This window comes from Pristis pectinata, chromosome 2, assembly GCF_009764475.1.
Source record: "Pristis pectinata isolate sPriPec2 chromosome 2, sPriPec2.1.pri, whole genome shotgun sequence".
NCBI lineage: Eukaryota > Metazoa > Chordata > Chondrichthyes > Rhinopristiformes > Pristidae > Pristis > Pristis pectinata.
Window position 1 is genome coordinate 97,725,391 of NC_067406.1, and position 16,783 is coordinate 97,742,173.

Sequence of the window (16,783 nt, forward strand, 5' to 3'; positions counted from 1 at the left end):
AGTGCTGTGAAAGCCATCTACAACCCAAACATCCAACACGTCCCACATGACCGGGAGCCCAGAATGTATCTGAACTTCTCAAGAACACAGACAGTCAACACACCAAGAGGAATACTTTAAGGATCTCTTCAACTGCAACTCCATCCTTGACCATACTGTCCATGGCTCCATCCTCTGCAAACTATTTACTTCAGCCAGTAACCACTGACAAAAAGTCAACAGGCATATGAAAATAAGAATAGCTTAGTCTCAGAAACAGCCAGTATCCCTGCTTTTATTCTGAAACTTGGCAGTGAGGACCTTCAGTCATGAATCCACAACCTCACTGCCCACATCTAGGGGACCTCAGAGACACTGCAATTGTGACCATCTTTGAGAAAGGAGGGTCTCCCTGCTGTCTGGCACAGAGAAAGTCATCACCACCATCTTCCTGAACCAACTTCCAGAGAAATCTAGGGAGCAGTATAAACCACTATACCTAGCCTTTTACCAACTTTACTAAAGCTTTTGACTGCATCAACTGAGGAGAACTGGAAAGCACTCTTTTCGTATTTGGCTGACTACCGAAATTCATCTCCATTTTGCATTTGCTTCATGATGGCATGTAAGCCAAGATCCTAACCACCCAGGTAGATAAATTTAATTGTTTGCATCTGCTTGCATGAAGTTGTTTTCTGATTAAAAGAATGTTTTCTGAGCTCCAGAAAGTTGACTTTCAAGCAGTGTCATTTGAATTTATAACAAAACCCTAACCTTAGTGCCTTTGGCGGAGAGAGCACCAGATTCCCTCTACACTGTGTTAAGAAATGGATCCTAACATCAGCCTTGAACAGCCTGCCTCTAGTTTTATGACCCCCTTGCTCTGAAGTTTCTCAGGAAGGGAAATAGTTTCTTAGTCAGAAAGTATAAAATTAGCCTTAGTCACTTGTCAGATACTGCTTTCAAAATAATAGTGCAAAGGGATCAAGTTAAGTAACAGAGTTAAAGGTGCTGATCAGTCATGAACTAATTGCAAGGCAAAACCCACTTGTTGGCCTGAATGAGCTTCTTCAGTTCCTATGTTATTTCCATTAGAATAATTCCAAAGATTATCAGTGAAGACTGATATCTGGTCTAGAAATTAAAAAGTGAAACAAGTGAAAATATTTTTTAAAAAGTCATCCTTGAATGAAGTAGTGTTTCCAGCCCCTTTGGTGTACACCATGTGCCTGTGCAGTCTAATACAGAGGTTTTCAACCTGTGGTCCACGGACCCCTAGGGGTCTGCTGCGGGTTGCCAGGGGATCCGCGAACAAGCCAAGAAAAAAAATGGAAAAGCGACCTGTTACAAAGACGTAGCTTACTTGCTTGCTCCAGTTTTCCACTATTCGGAAAATCGGCCATATCTACTCTATCTGTTATAGGCGACAATCTTAGAGACTTAGACAGTATTCCCTTCTGGTAAGCTGCCGCTAAATATTTGATCTGTGTAGTCAGAGTAATTAATAGTGTTCACTACTCACTACTATTCTGTTGTGCACTGCAGTGTTAACGAGCCTGAGTGACGTTGTTGGTGTGCCTTAATAATATTGCTTACTTACAGTGCATTTACGCCACAGTGACGTCACTGTTAAACTAAAAGTGCGCGTGTAAATTTTAGATTAGTTTTGATAATTTTGTTTATCAGTAAGAGTAATTAAACTGTCCAGCGTGTATTGCTGAGTATGGAGAAATTTCTGAAGAGAAAAGCTGACCAGAAACAGGAAGATTCTGATGACGAAGGGGATAAGGGTGACCGCAAGAGAAAACAATGCGTACGATCCAGAATACATTTCATATGGCTTCATCGCAGTGGGGACAAATGCAGACCAACCCTCTCTGTGTTGTATGTTTGCAAACACTGTCCAACGATGCAATGAAACCGGCGAAACTGAAGCGCTATTTAACAACAGTGCATCCAGATATTGCCAGTAAGCCGAAGGAATATTTTGAGCGCAAAAGAAGCTGCACCTCAAGCAGAAAAGCAAAATGACAGCCTGCGCCACTGTAAATGAGAAGGCTCTTCGCACATCATATTTGGTAGCATTACGAATAGCACGTTCCAGAAAGCCTCACACAATTGGAGAAGAGCTTATCCTGCCTGCAGCAGTAGATATGTGCCAAGTTGTACTGGGAAAAGAATCAGTCAAAAACTGAAAGCCATTCCACTGTCTGATAACACAGTAAGCAGAAGAATTGGCGATATGGCGGAAGATATACAGAGCCAGCTGATAGCACGTCTTCAGCAAGTCAGATTTGTGATTCAGCTCGATGAAAGTACCGATGTTGCCAGTGCTGTGTAGTTGTTGGTTTACGTTCGATATTGCTGGGAAGGAGAGGCTTTGGAAGACTTCCTGTTTTGCAAGGCACTCTCAGTGCATACAACTGGTGAAGAATTTTTCCGTGTGCTTGACATTTTTTTTGTACAATCGGCATTGGTGTGGACACAGTGTACTGGAGTATGCACGGATGGTGCTGCAGCAATGACAGGACGGAAGTCAGGTCTAGTCGCACGAGTGAAAGAAGTAGCTCCACGTAACAGCAACCCACTGCATGATTCACCGTGAGGCTGTGGCTGCAAAGGATATGGATGAAAATCTTGCGGATGTGTTTTCCACGTACATTAAAATCGTTAACTTTATCAAAGCCAGGCAGCTCAATCATTGTTTGTTTGAAAACATATGCCGTGAAATGGAAGCTGAGCATAAGCATTTATTGCTATATACAGAAGTCAGATGGCTGTCATGAGGCTGCGTTGTGCAGCCTGTATATGAATTGCGAGACGAACTGCTCATTTTTCTAAATGAGCATAACGGATCATTGGCACAGTTCTTGACAGATGAGACGTGGGTTGCCAGATTAGCTTATCTTGCACATATTTTCAACATTTTGAACAGCTTAAATCTATCATTGCAAGGACCTGGCTCAAATGTTCTGAAAACACATGACAAAATCAATGCCTTCCAGAAAAAACTTCATACCTGGAAGGGAAGATGCGAGCAAGGCGTCTATGATACGTTTCCGTTGCTGGCTGACTTTCTGACAGTGAACGAGACTAAGACAGAGGCCATTGCGAGCATTGTTTAGAACGATGTTCAACAGCTGTCACATTATTTCCACGAGTATTTCAGCGACGATGACACGAGCGTGTTTGATTGGATTCGAAATCCGTTTGAATGCATGCTTACTGATTTAACTGGACGTGAACAAGAAGAATTGGCTGAACTGTCACCTGACAGGACTTCACGCTTGCAGTTCAACTGAATGTCACTGTTGTCGTTCTGGATAGCATGTTCCCAGGAGTATCCACTGCTGTCCGGCAAAGCCGTCAATGTTCTGTTACCATTTGCAACCACTTACTTGTGCGAAATAGCATTTTCTGCAGTCACTGCCATGAAAACCAAATACAGATCAAGACTGAATATTGAGGATGACATACGCATATGTTTGTCGCACATACCACCACATTTGGACAAACTCTGCAGTGCAAAATAGGCACAACCTTCACATTGAACTGAACACTGAAAGACACTGCTGGTAATTATCGGTGATTGAAATAGTCATTATTTCAATAGGGCCGATGTGCAGGAATTTAAGTGTTGTATGCATGAATTATCAATTGTTTGATTTTGTGGGCTTTGGGGGTCCACCATCTAACAAGGACATGTTCTGGAGGGCCACAGCATGAAAAAGGTTGAAAACTACTGGTCTAATAAAATAGTAAGCTAAAGGCTTTTCTTGGTGCTCCTTGCAGATACTCGCAGCCTGGGTGCAATCACCAATGAGCGAAACAGTTCCTTCCACAAACAGATGATTCAAACATCATCCCAGAAAATTCCACAGCTCCAAGTGTGGTCTTTGAATTCCAGTTATGCAGATTTAGCATGAGAGAACGTTTAATTCATCTGACATAAAACAGTAATCCTTCTATCATCTGATCTCAAATCAAGGCTTAATTAAAGGAAAATTAATCTTATTTTGCAATTGGATTAAAATTAACACAATCTGCACTGCAAGATGTCAGAATTTTATCCTTTTTAAACAAATAATTGTAGTAGCTACATCGTAGTACCTTTGGAATCTTTGCAACATTGGAGAAATTTAAGAAGACATTTTAAACCCTCAAATCACAAATTAAACTAGTTAGTTCTCAATAACATAGTTCTGGCAAGTTCTTAGTTGAAAAGCAAATAAACTCCATTTGGTAAATTAGATCCTTTATACATGTATTCTTTATTTCCAAGGAGAATAAATAATCTATATTAATTTAAAACCAGAGAAACAAAGGACTGCAGATACTGGAATCTAGATGAAAAACACGATAATGCTGGAGGAACTCAGGAGGCCAGGCAGCATCCGTGGAGAAAAGCAGGCGGTCAACGTTTCGACTTCTCCTGAAGAAGGGTCCTGACCCGAAACGTTGACAGCCTGCTTTTCTCCATGGATGCTGCCTGGCCTGCTGAGTTCCTCCAGCATCATCGTGTTTTTCATCTTAATTTAAAACCAACAATATATATGCCTTATACATGGCCTGATAAACAAAAAAATGAATTAAACATTTTGTTTTAAGTTTCTGAATGGAATCCAGCTCTGGAAACAAAAAAAAAGTGTCAAACTCATGTGGGCGAATCCTGATATTCATTGTGTGTGTAAATCCTCAATTTCTCAAGTTATACTTAGTCTTGTCATTTGGGATTTTTGCAGGAAACACTTTCATTTTACAGATGACTGCATTGATATTTAATCCTTCATTGCACATCTAAGGGCTTTATTGCCAAAGCATAAAGTTTCTAGAATGCAAGGAAAGTCAATTTCAATGCCACCATCTATGTTCAGTACACAACTGTTCAAGATGCCCGATGAATAATCTGGTTCAACTGCTTGTGGCTTTATTGTGGCGGAAAGCTGTTTTCAACATCGAGACGCCTCACTGAAAAAAAGCTTTTAATAAAACTGTCAGCTCCCTCTCAAATTGCTGATAGCACAGAACCTCATACAATTCACACTTGATATTCAAATGAAAGCAATTTTTAAACATTTGTCTATGTAAGTGTGGGAGGGGAAGAGTAGTGGTTTGTGCTTTAGGGGAGTGTTGTGATGTTTGTGTATGTGTGTGATGGGTGGGAAGTTGTCGAATGCCTGTTGTCAAGGAACATGCACTAGGGCATGTTGTGTTTGGAGACTTGCAATGTTTGTTTGAGATGTGCTTTGTAGTATGAGGATATTCAGTATGTTAAGGGCAGTCAATGTGTTAGGAGCTGGGACAGGGTGGTGCAGTGTTGAAAGAGGTACCACTACTACCACACAGTTCCAGCCATCCAGGTTCCATTCTGATTTCTGCAGTTTGGAAGGAGTTTGCACACACTCCCTGTGATCACATGGGTTTCTCCATTTCCTCCCATATCCCAAAGAGGTGCTGATGTTTTAATTAGCCACTGTAAAACACCCTTGCTGCAGATGGGTGGTAGAAAAATCAGGGGCTACACCATGCCAGAGAAAACAACCCAAGTTTGTCCAACCTCTCTTTATCTCACATACCCTCCAATCCAGGCAGCAGCCTGGTAAACCCCTTCTGAACCCTCTCCATAGCCTCCACATCCTTCTCACACTGAGGTGACCAGAATTGAATGCAATACTCCCGATGTGGTCTAACCAGTTTTGCAAAGCTGCAACATAACTTAATGAATCTTGAACTCAATGCCTCCACTAATAAAGGCACGCACGCCTACCATAGGCCTTCTTCACCACCCCAGCCATTTAGGTGGCCGTATTCGTATGGTGGTCGTAACGAGAGCAACAAGGGCAATATTAGTAGAGCTAGAATATCCACTACACAGTTTCTTAACACAAATGCTGGTCAGGTCGGGAGGGGGGGGGCGGTAGTTCACCGGGGGGGGGGGGGGGGTAATCAGTTTACGAGGGGAAGTTTACGCGGGGGAGGCCCGTTTACCGGAGCGGGTCAGTTTACCGGGGGGGGGGGGGGTGTCGCGGTCGGTGTGCCGCCACTCCCTCCCTCCCTCCTTCCCTCACTCACCAGCTGTGCCCGCGCCGCCGGCCACCTGCGCCCCCCCGCCCACGGGACCTTCCTGCCGAGCGGGAGCAACGCATTGACGGCCCTCCGGCCCCACGCCATGCCGGGCCCCTCGCCTCGCCTCGCCCTGCCCCGCTCCCGGCGCGGTCACAGATCCCCTCGTCACTCCTCCCCGCTGCTCCGCATCCTCCCGGAGCACAGCTGCCGAGCCGAAGTCCGGGCGAGCAATGAGGAAGGTACCGAGCTCCCGCCCATTGAACAACGGCCAAGTGTCAGCCCAGTGATGCGGAGCGACCTCTGCCGCTTCCCCCGCTCCCGCTCCCGCTCCCCACCCACCGCCAGCCCCGCCCTGCCCCGCCCCGCCCCCACACTGCACAGCTGGTAGGAAGGCAAGGGGCTGAGTTAAACAAGCATCCAACATTAATTCTATGCGACGGTACGAGGATTATGTTGGTGACAAGAAAGACATGCATTTATGTAACTTCTTTCGAGACACTCTCCGGACGTCCCAACGTGCTCCCGATGGCTGTTAAAGCGTGGCAGCCAGTCTGTTCACAAGAAGCTCCCACCTACAGAGATGCGGCCGTGAGGTTGTTCGGTGGTGGCTCTTCACAACAGGGCTCTGCGACTTCTTTTTCCCACCATCACTCCCTGCACTGTCCCTACGAAGAATGTTTAGTCTTGGGCTTGCTCTCAGTACCTGATAGGTAAACAATTAGGTTTATGGCTTAATACGAGTTTCCAAACCTGCTGCTCTCAAGCCCAAAAACAAAAAAGTCCCCAAAATATCATATGTGTAAGTAATTTGCTTTTCTCTTATCTGAACTGAAATTATTTTAATCCATTGTTGGTCGGCACCACTTTAAGAAGTCTAGAGGTGATTTTTTTAAAAAATTCCTTCTCAGCTTCTAAGATGTAAAAAATATATCTATTAATTCTCCTAACATAGAGGAAGATGAGGTGAGCGGGGGAACAATGTAAAGAGCAGGGATTACATAGAACTTGGAGCATAGACGGGAGGGAAATTCCTAAAATATATACAGGATAGTAATCATCTTCGCTGGTTGCGATCTGGAGAACGTGCAGCATTTGGAAAACAGCAATCGCGGGGATGGTGACGGAAAAGGACGAAGTGAAGATGGTCAGCTGAAACGGGGCTACTTTTAGTGAACTGAAAGGAGAACAGGAGCAATGAATTGGAAACAAAGACCGACAGTCAAATTAGCAGATGAGGAAAAGAAGGCTTTCAAGGAAGAGATAATTTAAAATCAGATTACTGTCGACACGTTCCTACGAGAAAAGGACGCAAAACTCACATTTCCTGGACGACTTTTTTAAAAAAAATAGATTTTAATGAAACAGATCTGATACATTAATTCTGTTTCTCTCTCTACACCTGCTGTCAGAGGCGTTGGGTATTTCCGGCAGCTTCTACGTTTATTTTACATTGCCAGAATCTGCATATATCTTAGTTTGTTTTTGGATCTAATAAATGTCAGGTTGAATATACAGGCTTTATGTTACGTAATCCCTTGGAGCTGAGGCTGCTGTGCTTGTAATCCAGTTCTGTGCTTTCTGGAGTGACAGATGAAGCTAATGTGGGATCTACAGAGTCTGCTACAGGTGAGGCAGGAAGTGAATGTGTGGTATAGAGGTTGTGTGCTACTTCCCTATTTCATTGGACTTGCATGTGCTTCTAATGAAAGTACTAAAGGTGCTCAGTGCCTTTCCAGGGCTACTCCATTTTGAGCAGTCATAGGCCTGGAATTCCCATGGATTGGTGAGGATGTTACACGTTTTGAGGAGACTTTGAGAACATCCTTGAATTGATTCCTCCGATCTCCTGTTAATCTCTTGCTCTAGTGAAGTTCAGAGCAGAGTCTAGTGTGGGGCTGAAGTGACCCGCCCTGTGGAATCAATCAGTTAGGATATTGGCCTGAGAGAGGATGCAGACTTGTACACTGACTTATCCTGTCAGTGTCAAGAAGGTGAGGAGAATGGTCTCAGGTTACAGAAGGCTATTGATCAGCTAGTAAATTGGACAAGGAGATCAATAACAGATGGAATTTAATCCTGATAAGTGTGAATTGATGCATTTTGGGAGGTCACATAAGGGTAGGAGATGCATAATGAATAATAGGGCCCTAGGGGATATTGAAGAAAAGAGAGACTTTGGTGTACAAGTCCAAAGAGCCCTGAAGGTAGCAGCACAGGTAGATAGGGTGGTAAAGAAGGTATATGGGATGCCAGACTTAATTAGCTGAGGCGTAGAATATAAGAGCAAGGAGGTTATGGTACACCTTTATAAAACATTGGTGAGGCCACACCTGGAATATTGTGTGCAGTTTTAGTTGCTAGAGTTTGGTTGCTAGTTATTGTTCTGGAGAGGATGCAGACCAGATTCACCAGGATGTTGCCTGGGATGGAGTGTCCTAGTTATGAGGAGAGACTACAAAGCTGGGTTTGTTTTGCTTAGAGAAGGCTGATGGGGAACTTGATAGAGGTGTACAAAATTATGAGGGTTATAGAAAGCGCAGATAGTGGTAAAGTTTTTCCCTGAGCAGAGGGATCTACAACCAAAGGGCAAAGGTTTAAGGTAAGGAGTAAAAGGTTTAGAGGGGATATAAGGAATAACTTTTTCATGCAGAGGGTGGTTGGAATTTGGAATGCACTGCCCATGAGAGTGGTGGATGTAGAAACTCTCACAATATTTAAGAAGTATCTAGATGAGCAATTGAATCACCAAGGCTTAGAAGGGTCTAGACCAGGTGCTGTTAAATGGGATTAGTACAGTTGGGCACTTGATGGTCTGCTCAGACCAGCCTGTTTCTGTGTTGTATAACTCCCTGATTCTATGAATTTTGCAGAAACAGCATTGGTGGTATCTGTACACCTTCAAGTGTACAGAAAGAAAGGGATCACTGACACAATAGTGAATTTCATCATCGGGATCTGAGAGGTGGCCCTTAGGTATGAAAAGTGGTCCATGTTTTCCAGGACCTCATCCTCATTGTCAGGGCTGCTGTTGTACAGCATGGCAGCTTTAGAGGATTTTTGTATTGCAGCTGTTTAGTGTAAGGCTGGGAAACCATTGAGTCCAGCCTCACCACTACCCCAGACTGACAAGAAGATGAAAAGGTTAAATACTAACTGGAAAACAACAAGGCCTTGGGAGCAGACTGAATCCCTGCAGAAGATCTAAAACCTGGCAGTTGGTACTTTCAGTCACAAATTCCTAACCTTATTTTCTGCCTCTGGGAAGAGGAGGATGTGCCATGGGATCCTGGAGACAACATAATCACGACCGTCTTCAGGAAAGTTGTAACTACAGAGGGGTCTCCCTGCTTTCTGTCACAGGGAAAGTCAATGTGACAAGAATCACTGTACACGTCTTTGTATTCTTCCAAAAGCCTCTATCTCTGTTGATCAAGAGGGATTGTGGAGGATTCTTCCCAGATTTGGCTGCTCACTAAATTTGTGTTCATTGTATGCTGCACGATGACATGCCAGTCTTACGTGTCAATACTTACATCGGAGTATGTTCAGTGACCAAGCTCCAAGCCCCGACCAACTCATTCACTGAAGCACAGAAGAGAACACACAGTCAAAAATCAAATAGAATACTTGAGAGGAAGGAGAATTAAAAGTGGAGCAAATGGAGTGTATGACAAAAGATCATTGGAAAACTTAAAAGGGAATATTATAGAACACAGAACAATACAGCACAGGAACAGGCCCTTTGGCCCACGATGTGTTGAACTAATTAAGCTAATGACACCTAATTAAACTCATCCCTTCTGCCTGCACATGGTCCTTATCCCATGGACTGGTGAGGATTTTACATGTTTCAGTGGAGTCAGTCAGTGGGGTGGTATGCTCCCCCTGTGAGATGTGGGAGATCAGGGAGAAGTCTAGTGTCCCTAATGACTATGTCTGCAGGAAGTGTGTCCAACTGCAGCTCCTCTCAGTCCACATGGATCAGTTGGAGTGGCAGTTGGACTTACTGAGGGGCATGCAGGAGGCAGAGGGAGGAAGTGTTGTAGGGAGGTGTTCACACCAAAAGTTTAGTCAGATAGATGGGTGACCACCAGGAGGGGAAGGCAGCTAGTGCAGGATTCTTCTGTAGCTGTTTCCCTCTCAAATGAGTATACCTTTATGGATACTGTTGGGGTGGATGGCCTCTCAGGAGCAAATGACAACAGCATCAAGATCAGTGGCACCATGACTGGTTGCGAATGCACAGCAGGGGAGGGTGGAGACGAGGAGAACTGTAGCAATAGGAGAGTCAGTGGGAATTAGAGCAAATGTGTAGAGAGATTGCAGATAACTGTAAAAAATAATGGGGCTATAATAGTCAAAAAGTGCTGGAGGAGCTCAGCAGGTCGGGCAGCATCCTGTTTATTGTGTTTATTTCCTGTTTATATCACGTTTATATCATGTTTATTTCCTTCCATGGATGCTGCCTGACCTGCTGAGTTCCTCCAGCACTTTTTGTGTCTTGCTCCAGATTCCAGCATCTGCAGAACTTTTGTCTCAGGGTTGTAATAGTAGGTGTTTCTAACTAATATTGACTAGGGCTGCCATAGACCTAAGGGCTTGGAATGGGGGTTGGGGGGGGGGCTGGATTTGTTAAGTGTGTCCAGGAAAATTTTCTCAAGCATTATGTAGACGGCCCTACTGGAGGAGGCAACACTCGAACTGCTATTGGGAAATGAGGCAGGGCAAGTGACTGATGTGTCAGTGGGGGAACCCTGTGGGACCAGTGACCATAATTCTATTAGTTTTTAAATAGTTATGGAAAAAGATAGGGCTGGTCCACAAGTTAAAGTCCTAAATTGGGGCAATGCTAACTTTGATGGCATTCGACAGGAACGCGCAAAGGTTGATTGGGACAGGCTGTTTGCTGGTGAAGGGACGTCTAGCAAGTGGGAGGCTTTTAAAAGTGACATAGGGAGAATTCAGGGGCAGCACATTCTTGTTCACTCTAAGTGCAAGACTGGCAGGTTTAGGGAACCCTGGTTCATGAGGGATATTGAGGTTCTGGTCAGAAAAAAGGAGACATATGTCAGGTATAGACAGCTGGGATCAAGTGAGTCCCGTGACAAGAATGAGGGATGTAGGAGTACACTTAAGAGGGAAATCAGGAGGGCAAAAAGAGGGCATGAGATAGCTTTGACAGATAAGGTAAAGGAGAATCCTGAGAATCCATAAGTATATTAAGAGCAAAAGAGTAACTAGGGAGAAAGTAGGGTCCCCTTGGTTTGCTGTCCCAGAACCTTAATACTGTCCAAATCTCGGACAGAACTGAGGGAGTGCTGGACTGTTGGATTGCTTTCTTTTAGATGAGATTTTAAACTGAAGCCATGTCCACTTCCCAAGTAGAAGAGAGAGATTACAAGGCATTATTTCAAAGAGAAGGGGGTTCTGCTGTGTCTTGGCAATTATTTACTGCTCAATCAACATCAGCAAAACATTACAACACAGCTCTTTGTGGAGCTTCTTGTGCAAATTAGCTGCCACATTTACTAAATCACAAGATTCACTATACTTCAAAATGCTCTTCATTGTAAAGCACTTTGAAATGGCCTGTGGTTATGAAAGGTTTGACATAAATATTCTATTTTTTAAAAAAAACTGGTTATCTAGGCTAACCATGCTTCTGAATGTCATGGGCAAACTGTGCAAAGAAAACACTTTTGGCAGCAAAGCTATCGACATTGCTTTGGTGCTTGTCAAAGGTTTTCTCAGCTGTTATGTGGCCCCTCCTTGATCTGTTCTGCCCACACTCTGTGATGCCCTAGTGTCATCCATGTGGGCCTCACCAAATGGAATGGAGATACTCTCAACCAGCAAGTTCATCATTACAGACACAAATAATTGAGAATCATTGGAAGGTTACAAAAGAGGAGACTATTCAGCCCATCATGTCCACACTAGCTCTCTACCAGAGCTACTCAGAGTTCCATGCCCTGGCCCTTTTCTCTACAGCCTAGTCAATTTTACTTCACCGTTATTGAACCAATTCCCTCTTGAAGGCCACAATGGAACTTGTCTCCTCCATATCTGCAAGCAATGCATTCCAGATTCCAGCCATGCACTAAGAGGTTTTTGACACACATCCCCTATATTTTAAACCTGAAACCTTTAGTCTTCAACTCGTCCACCAACAGCCTCCCACTATCCACTCTAGACACCTCATCATTTTATATACCTTTATCAAACACCCCCTCAGTTTTCTTTTCTGAAAAGAAAAGAGTCTCAGCTTTCCTTGTAACTGCAGCCTCACATCCCAGGAGCCATTCTTGTAAATATTTTACGGATTCTCTATAACTCCTTCACATTCTCCCTATAATGTGGCATCCAGATCCAATTGACACCTGGACAGTGTTTTATAAAGGTTTTTTTTTACAGTCAGTTTTGGGATCTGGGTATCACTAGCAAGGCCAACAATTATTGCCCTCCTTGAACCAATGGAGGCCTAGTGAAGGTTGTCCCATAGTTTCTAGACATTCCAAGACACGGACCTAGCAACAAATGAAGGATCAAGCAATACATTTCCAAATCAAGATGATGCACCACTTGCAGGGGAACCAGGAGGTGGAGATGGTAGAAGTCATGGGTTTGAGAGGGCTTAGGTGAGTAACTGCAGTTCATTTTGTAGATGCTGCAGACTATTGCTACTGTTCTGCAGTTTAGCATGACTTCCATGCTTCTGTTGGCTAAGTCCAGAACTATAAACCATTTTCTCAACATATCCTGCCACTTTCAGTGATCTGCTCAGTGATACCTTCAGGTACTTCTGCTCCTGCACTCTAGAACAGTATCCTTTATTCCAATATTGCCTTATCTCATTCTTCCTACCAAAATGCTTTATCTCATATTTCTTCACAGTAGGCTACATCTGTCATGTGTTTGCCCATTCACCAGACTTTTATATCCTGCTGCAATCTTTCACTATCCACTTCACAATTCACAATACTGCAGGCTGTGAGCCATCTGTAAATCTAGGTCATTAATAATAGTCATCAAAAGCAATGGCTCCAATACCTATCTCTGGGGAACACCACTATTCTCCTGAGAACATGGAACAAAATAGCACAGGAACAGGCCCTTTGACCACCACGTTTGTGCCGACCATGATGCGAATCTAAACTTATCCCATCTACCTACACATAGTCTGCATCTCTCTATTCCCTGCCCACTCACATCTGTCTGAATGCCTCTTAAACATTGATATCATATTTGTTTATACAATCTCCCTGGCAGCACGTTCCAGACACCTGCCATTCTCTGCGTTTAAAACAAAACTTGCCTTGCAAATCTTCTTTAAGCTTTCCCCATCTCACCTTAAACCTATGCCCTCTAGCATTTGACATTTCTACCCTGGGAAAAGACTCTATCTACCCTATCTATTCCTCTCATAGTTTTATATACTTCTATCAGGCCACCCCTCAGCCTTCAACACTCCAGAGAAAACAATCCAAGTTTGACCAAACTCTGCTTATAGCTAATACACTCCAATCCAGAAAACATCCTGGTGAATTTCTCCTGCACCCTCTCGAAAGCCTCCACAACCTTCCTATAGTGTGGCAACCAGAACTGTGCACAATACTCCAAATGTGGCGATCCAAAGTTTTATACAGCTGCAACGTGACTTGCCAACTTTTACACTCAATGCCCTGACCAAGCACCTTTCTCCAGTCTGGAAAAAAAAAATTCACCATATAGGTAGACAGGGTGGTGAAAAAGGCATATGGCATTCTTGCCTTCATTGGGTACAAGAGTTGGGACATTATGTTACAGTTGTACAAAATATTGGTTAGACTGCATTTGGAGTATTGTGGGCAGGTATGTAGAACAATTATGGAAAAATGTAAAAGCAACAAAGTTGTCATAATGGGTCACTTTAACTTCCCCAATATTGACTGGGACCTCCTTAGTGCAAGAGGCTTAGGTGGGGCAGAATTTGTTGGGTGCATCCAAGAGGGTTTCTTGAAACAATATGTACATAGTTCAACTGGAGGAGGGGCCATATTGTACCATGTATTGGGAAACAAGACTGGCCAGGTGATTGGGGTTTCAGTGGGAGAGCATTTTGTGAACAGCGATCACAACTCCATAAGTTTTAAGATACAAATGAATAAGGACCTCACGGGGAGAAAGAGCTAAATTGGGGGGAAGGCAAATTACAACATTATTAGGCAAGAACTAGGGAGAGTAAATTGGGAGCAGCTGTTATTGGGCAAGTCTGCACCTGACATGTAGGAGTCATTTAAAGACCACTAAACAGAATTCAAGACTGGCATGTTCCAGTCATGAGCAAGGACAAGGATGGCAAAGATTTGGGAACCTTGGATGACGAGGGATGTTGCAAACTGAGTCTAAAAGGAAAAGGAAGCATATATAATGTTCAGGAACCTGAAATCAGACAGGTTCTTTAAGGAAATATAAAGATAGCAGAAAAGAACCCAAGCAGATAATTAGGAGGGCCAAATTACAGACTTGATTGAGTTTTTTGAGGTGATGAAGATGACTGATGAGGGTAGGGCAATAGATGTTGGTTACTTGGACTTTTGTAAGGTCCCTTGTGGTAAGTTGATTTGGAAGATTAAGATGCATGGGAGTGACTTGGTAGATTGGATTAAAAATTGACTCGGCCACAGGAGATAGAGGGTAGTGGTGGAAGTGTGTTATTCTGACTGGAGGTCTGTGACCAGTGGTGTTCTGCAGGGATCATTGCCAGGACCTCTGGTTGTGATAAATGATTTGGACAAAAATGTAGATGGGCTGATTAGTAAGTTTGCAGATGACACAAAAGTTGGTGGAGTTATGGATAGTGAAGAGGGTTGTCAAAGGATGCAGCAGGATATAGATCAGTTGCAGATATGGGCAAAGAAATGGCAGATGGAGTTTAATCTGGGTAAATGTGAAGTGTTGCACTTTGGGAGGACAAATATAAAAGAAAAATCAAATGAAAAGGGGAAATTAAATGGTAGGACCCTTGGGACCATTGATGTACAAAGGGATCTTGGGGCCCCAGTCCGTAGCTTCCTGAAAGTGCCAATTCAAGTAGGCAGGGTGGTAAAGAAGGCATATGGCATGCTTGCCTTCATCATTCAGGAGTCAGGAAGTCATGTTGTAAGTGTCACAGAAGAAATACTAGGCAATTAGCTTCAAAGTTTTTTAAGCAGAAAGAGGAAGTGCAGAAGATACCAACAGCACCTGTGAAGAGAGAATGGCAGATGGTGTCATTGTCTCAAGGGTCCAGTGACATGGGTTAGATTCTGATCTCCAATGCTGTGTGGAGTTTGTACATTCTCTGTGACTGCGTGGGTTTCCCTAGGTGTTTCAGCTTCCTCCCACATCCCAAAAATATGTGTGATGTGCTAGTTGTTAGGTTAATTGATGACTGTAAATTATCCCTCGTGTATATGGGACGTAGGAGGATTGGGGGAGGTGTCAGGGTAATGGTGTTAATAGTCAGCTACAATGAAATAGAATTGTTAGACTTGCTCCATGAGCCAGCGTAAACATGATGGACCAAATGGCCTCTTATCTTGTTAGGAAATGCAAGAAATAGAAACAAACTTAACATTTCAGATCAATGACATTTTAACAGTACTTGAAAAGTAGGAAAACAGATGTTGACTTGCAGAGAGGGGGAGGGGTGAGGAGAAAAAATGGAATGTCTATGGAATATAAGAAGAGGGAGAGCAGCGAGAGAGACCAATTCTGACACAAATGGAAAAGCTTGGTTATCTGAAATTGTTGAATTCAATATTGAGTCCTGAGGAGTTTCGATGTATCTTCATCAAAAATGAGGTGGAGTTCCTCAAGATTACATTGACCTTTGTTGGAACCATGTTATAGTGTAGGAGGCAAAAGGCAGAGGTCAAAATGTGAATGTAAGGGAGAATTAAAGTAACAGACAACTAGGCTACCCTTGTGGATTGAAGAGAGATGTTCTACAAATGCATTATCCAGTGTTTGGTATCTCCAGTGTACAGAAGACAACTTCTTGGAGCACTGATTGGCTAATATCTACTGAGGTTCAAATGAAGTTTTTGTGTTGCGTAAAATCCACACAAATTTTAAAGATAGTAACAAGGCAGTATAAAATGGAAAATACTGATATTTTTCTATATTTATAATAGTAGCTTAGTCAAGTGGCATTGGGGGGAAAACTGTACTATAAAATAAGGTTTTTTTGGATGGGAAGGGCAAGTCAAAATTACTTACATCTTAAGCTGGATGGGTAAAGTCACTGGTACATTATATTACAAGTAACACAGATGTTCTCAATCTATTTGGTTATATTTCTGTTTTGTGAAATGTCAAATGAAGTACAGTGGACGGGAAGATGCTCCAGAACTGCCCAAGTCACAAAAGAGTTAGAATCAATAATGTTCAAAACAGCAGTAATTTTCTTAACTCAAGTGGCATAAAGGCTATAACCAACCTTTCCAATGTTGGTGATGGAACAACAGTGGAGCAGAAACAAAATTACACAAGGGGAACTGAACACACATAAACTAGGCAAACACTCCAGTGCTGCACACAAAAAGCTGGAAGAACTCAGTGGATCAGGCATCTATGGAAGGAAGTGGGCCAACACTCCTGTGCTGGTCGGTACAGTTGAATGCTGTTTTGTCAGTAACGCCTCCCTTTGGATGAGATGATCAATGGATATTCCATTTCATATAGAAGTACTTTTTACCAAAAGATTATCTGGTAA

At 43.2% G+C, this 16,783-nt stretch overlaps 1 protein-coding gene across 2 annotated transcripts in view; it reads right to left on the reverse strand.

Annotated features, from left to right (window-relative positions):
- Positions 1 to 6,343, reverse strand: part of LOC127567509 (calcium uniporter regulatory subunit MCUb, mitochondrial-like) — an 85,024-nt gene extending 78,681 nt beyond the window's left edge. For both annotated transcript variants that reach the window (XM_052010493.1, XM_052010492.1), the window contains exon 1: positions 6,052 to 6,343. In XM_052010493.1, the coding sequence (XP_051866453.1) occupies positions 6,052 to 6,150 (99 nt within the window). In that variant the 5' untranslated portion in view covers positions 6,151 to 6,343. The remainder of the gene's footprint in view (positions 1 to 6,051) is intronic.
- Positions 6,344 to 16,783: the final 10,440 nt, after the last annotated feature.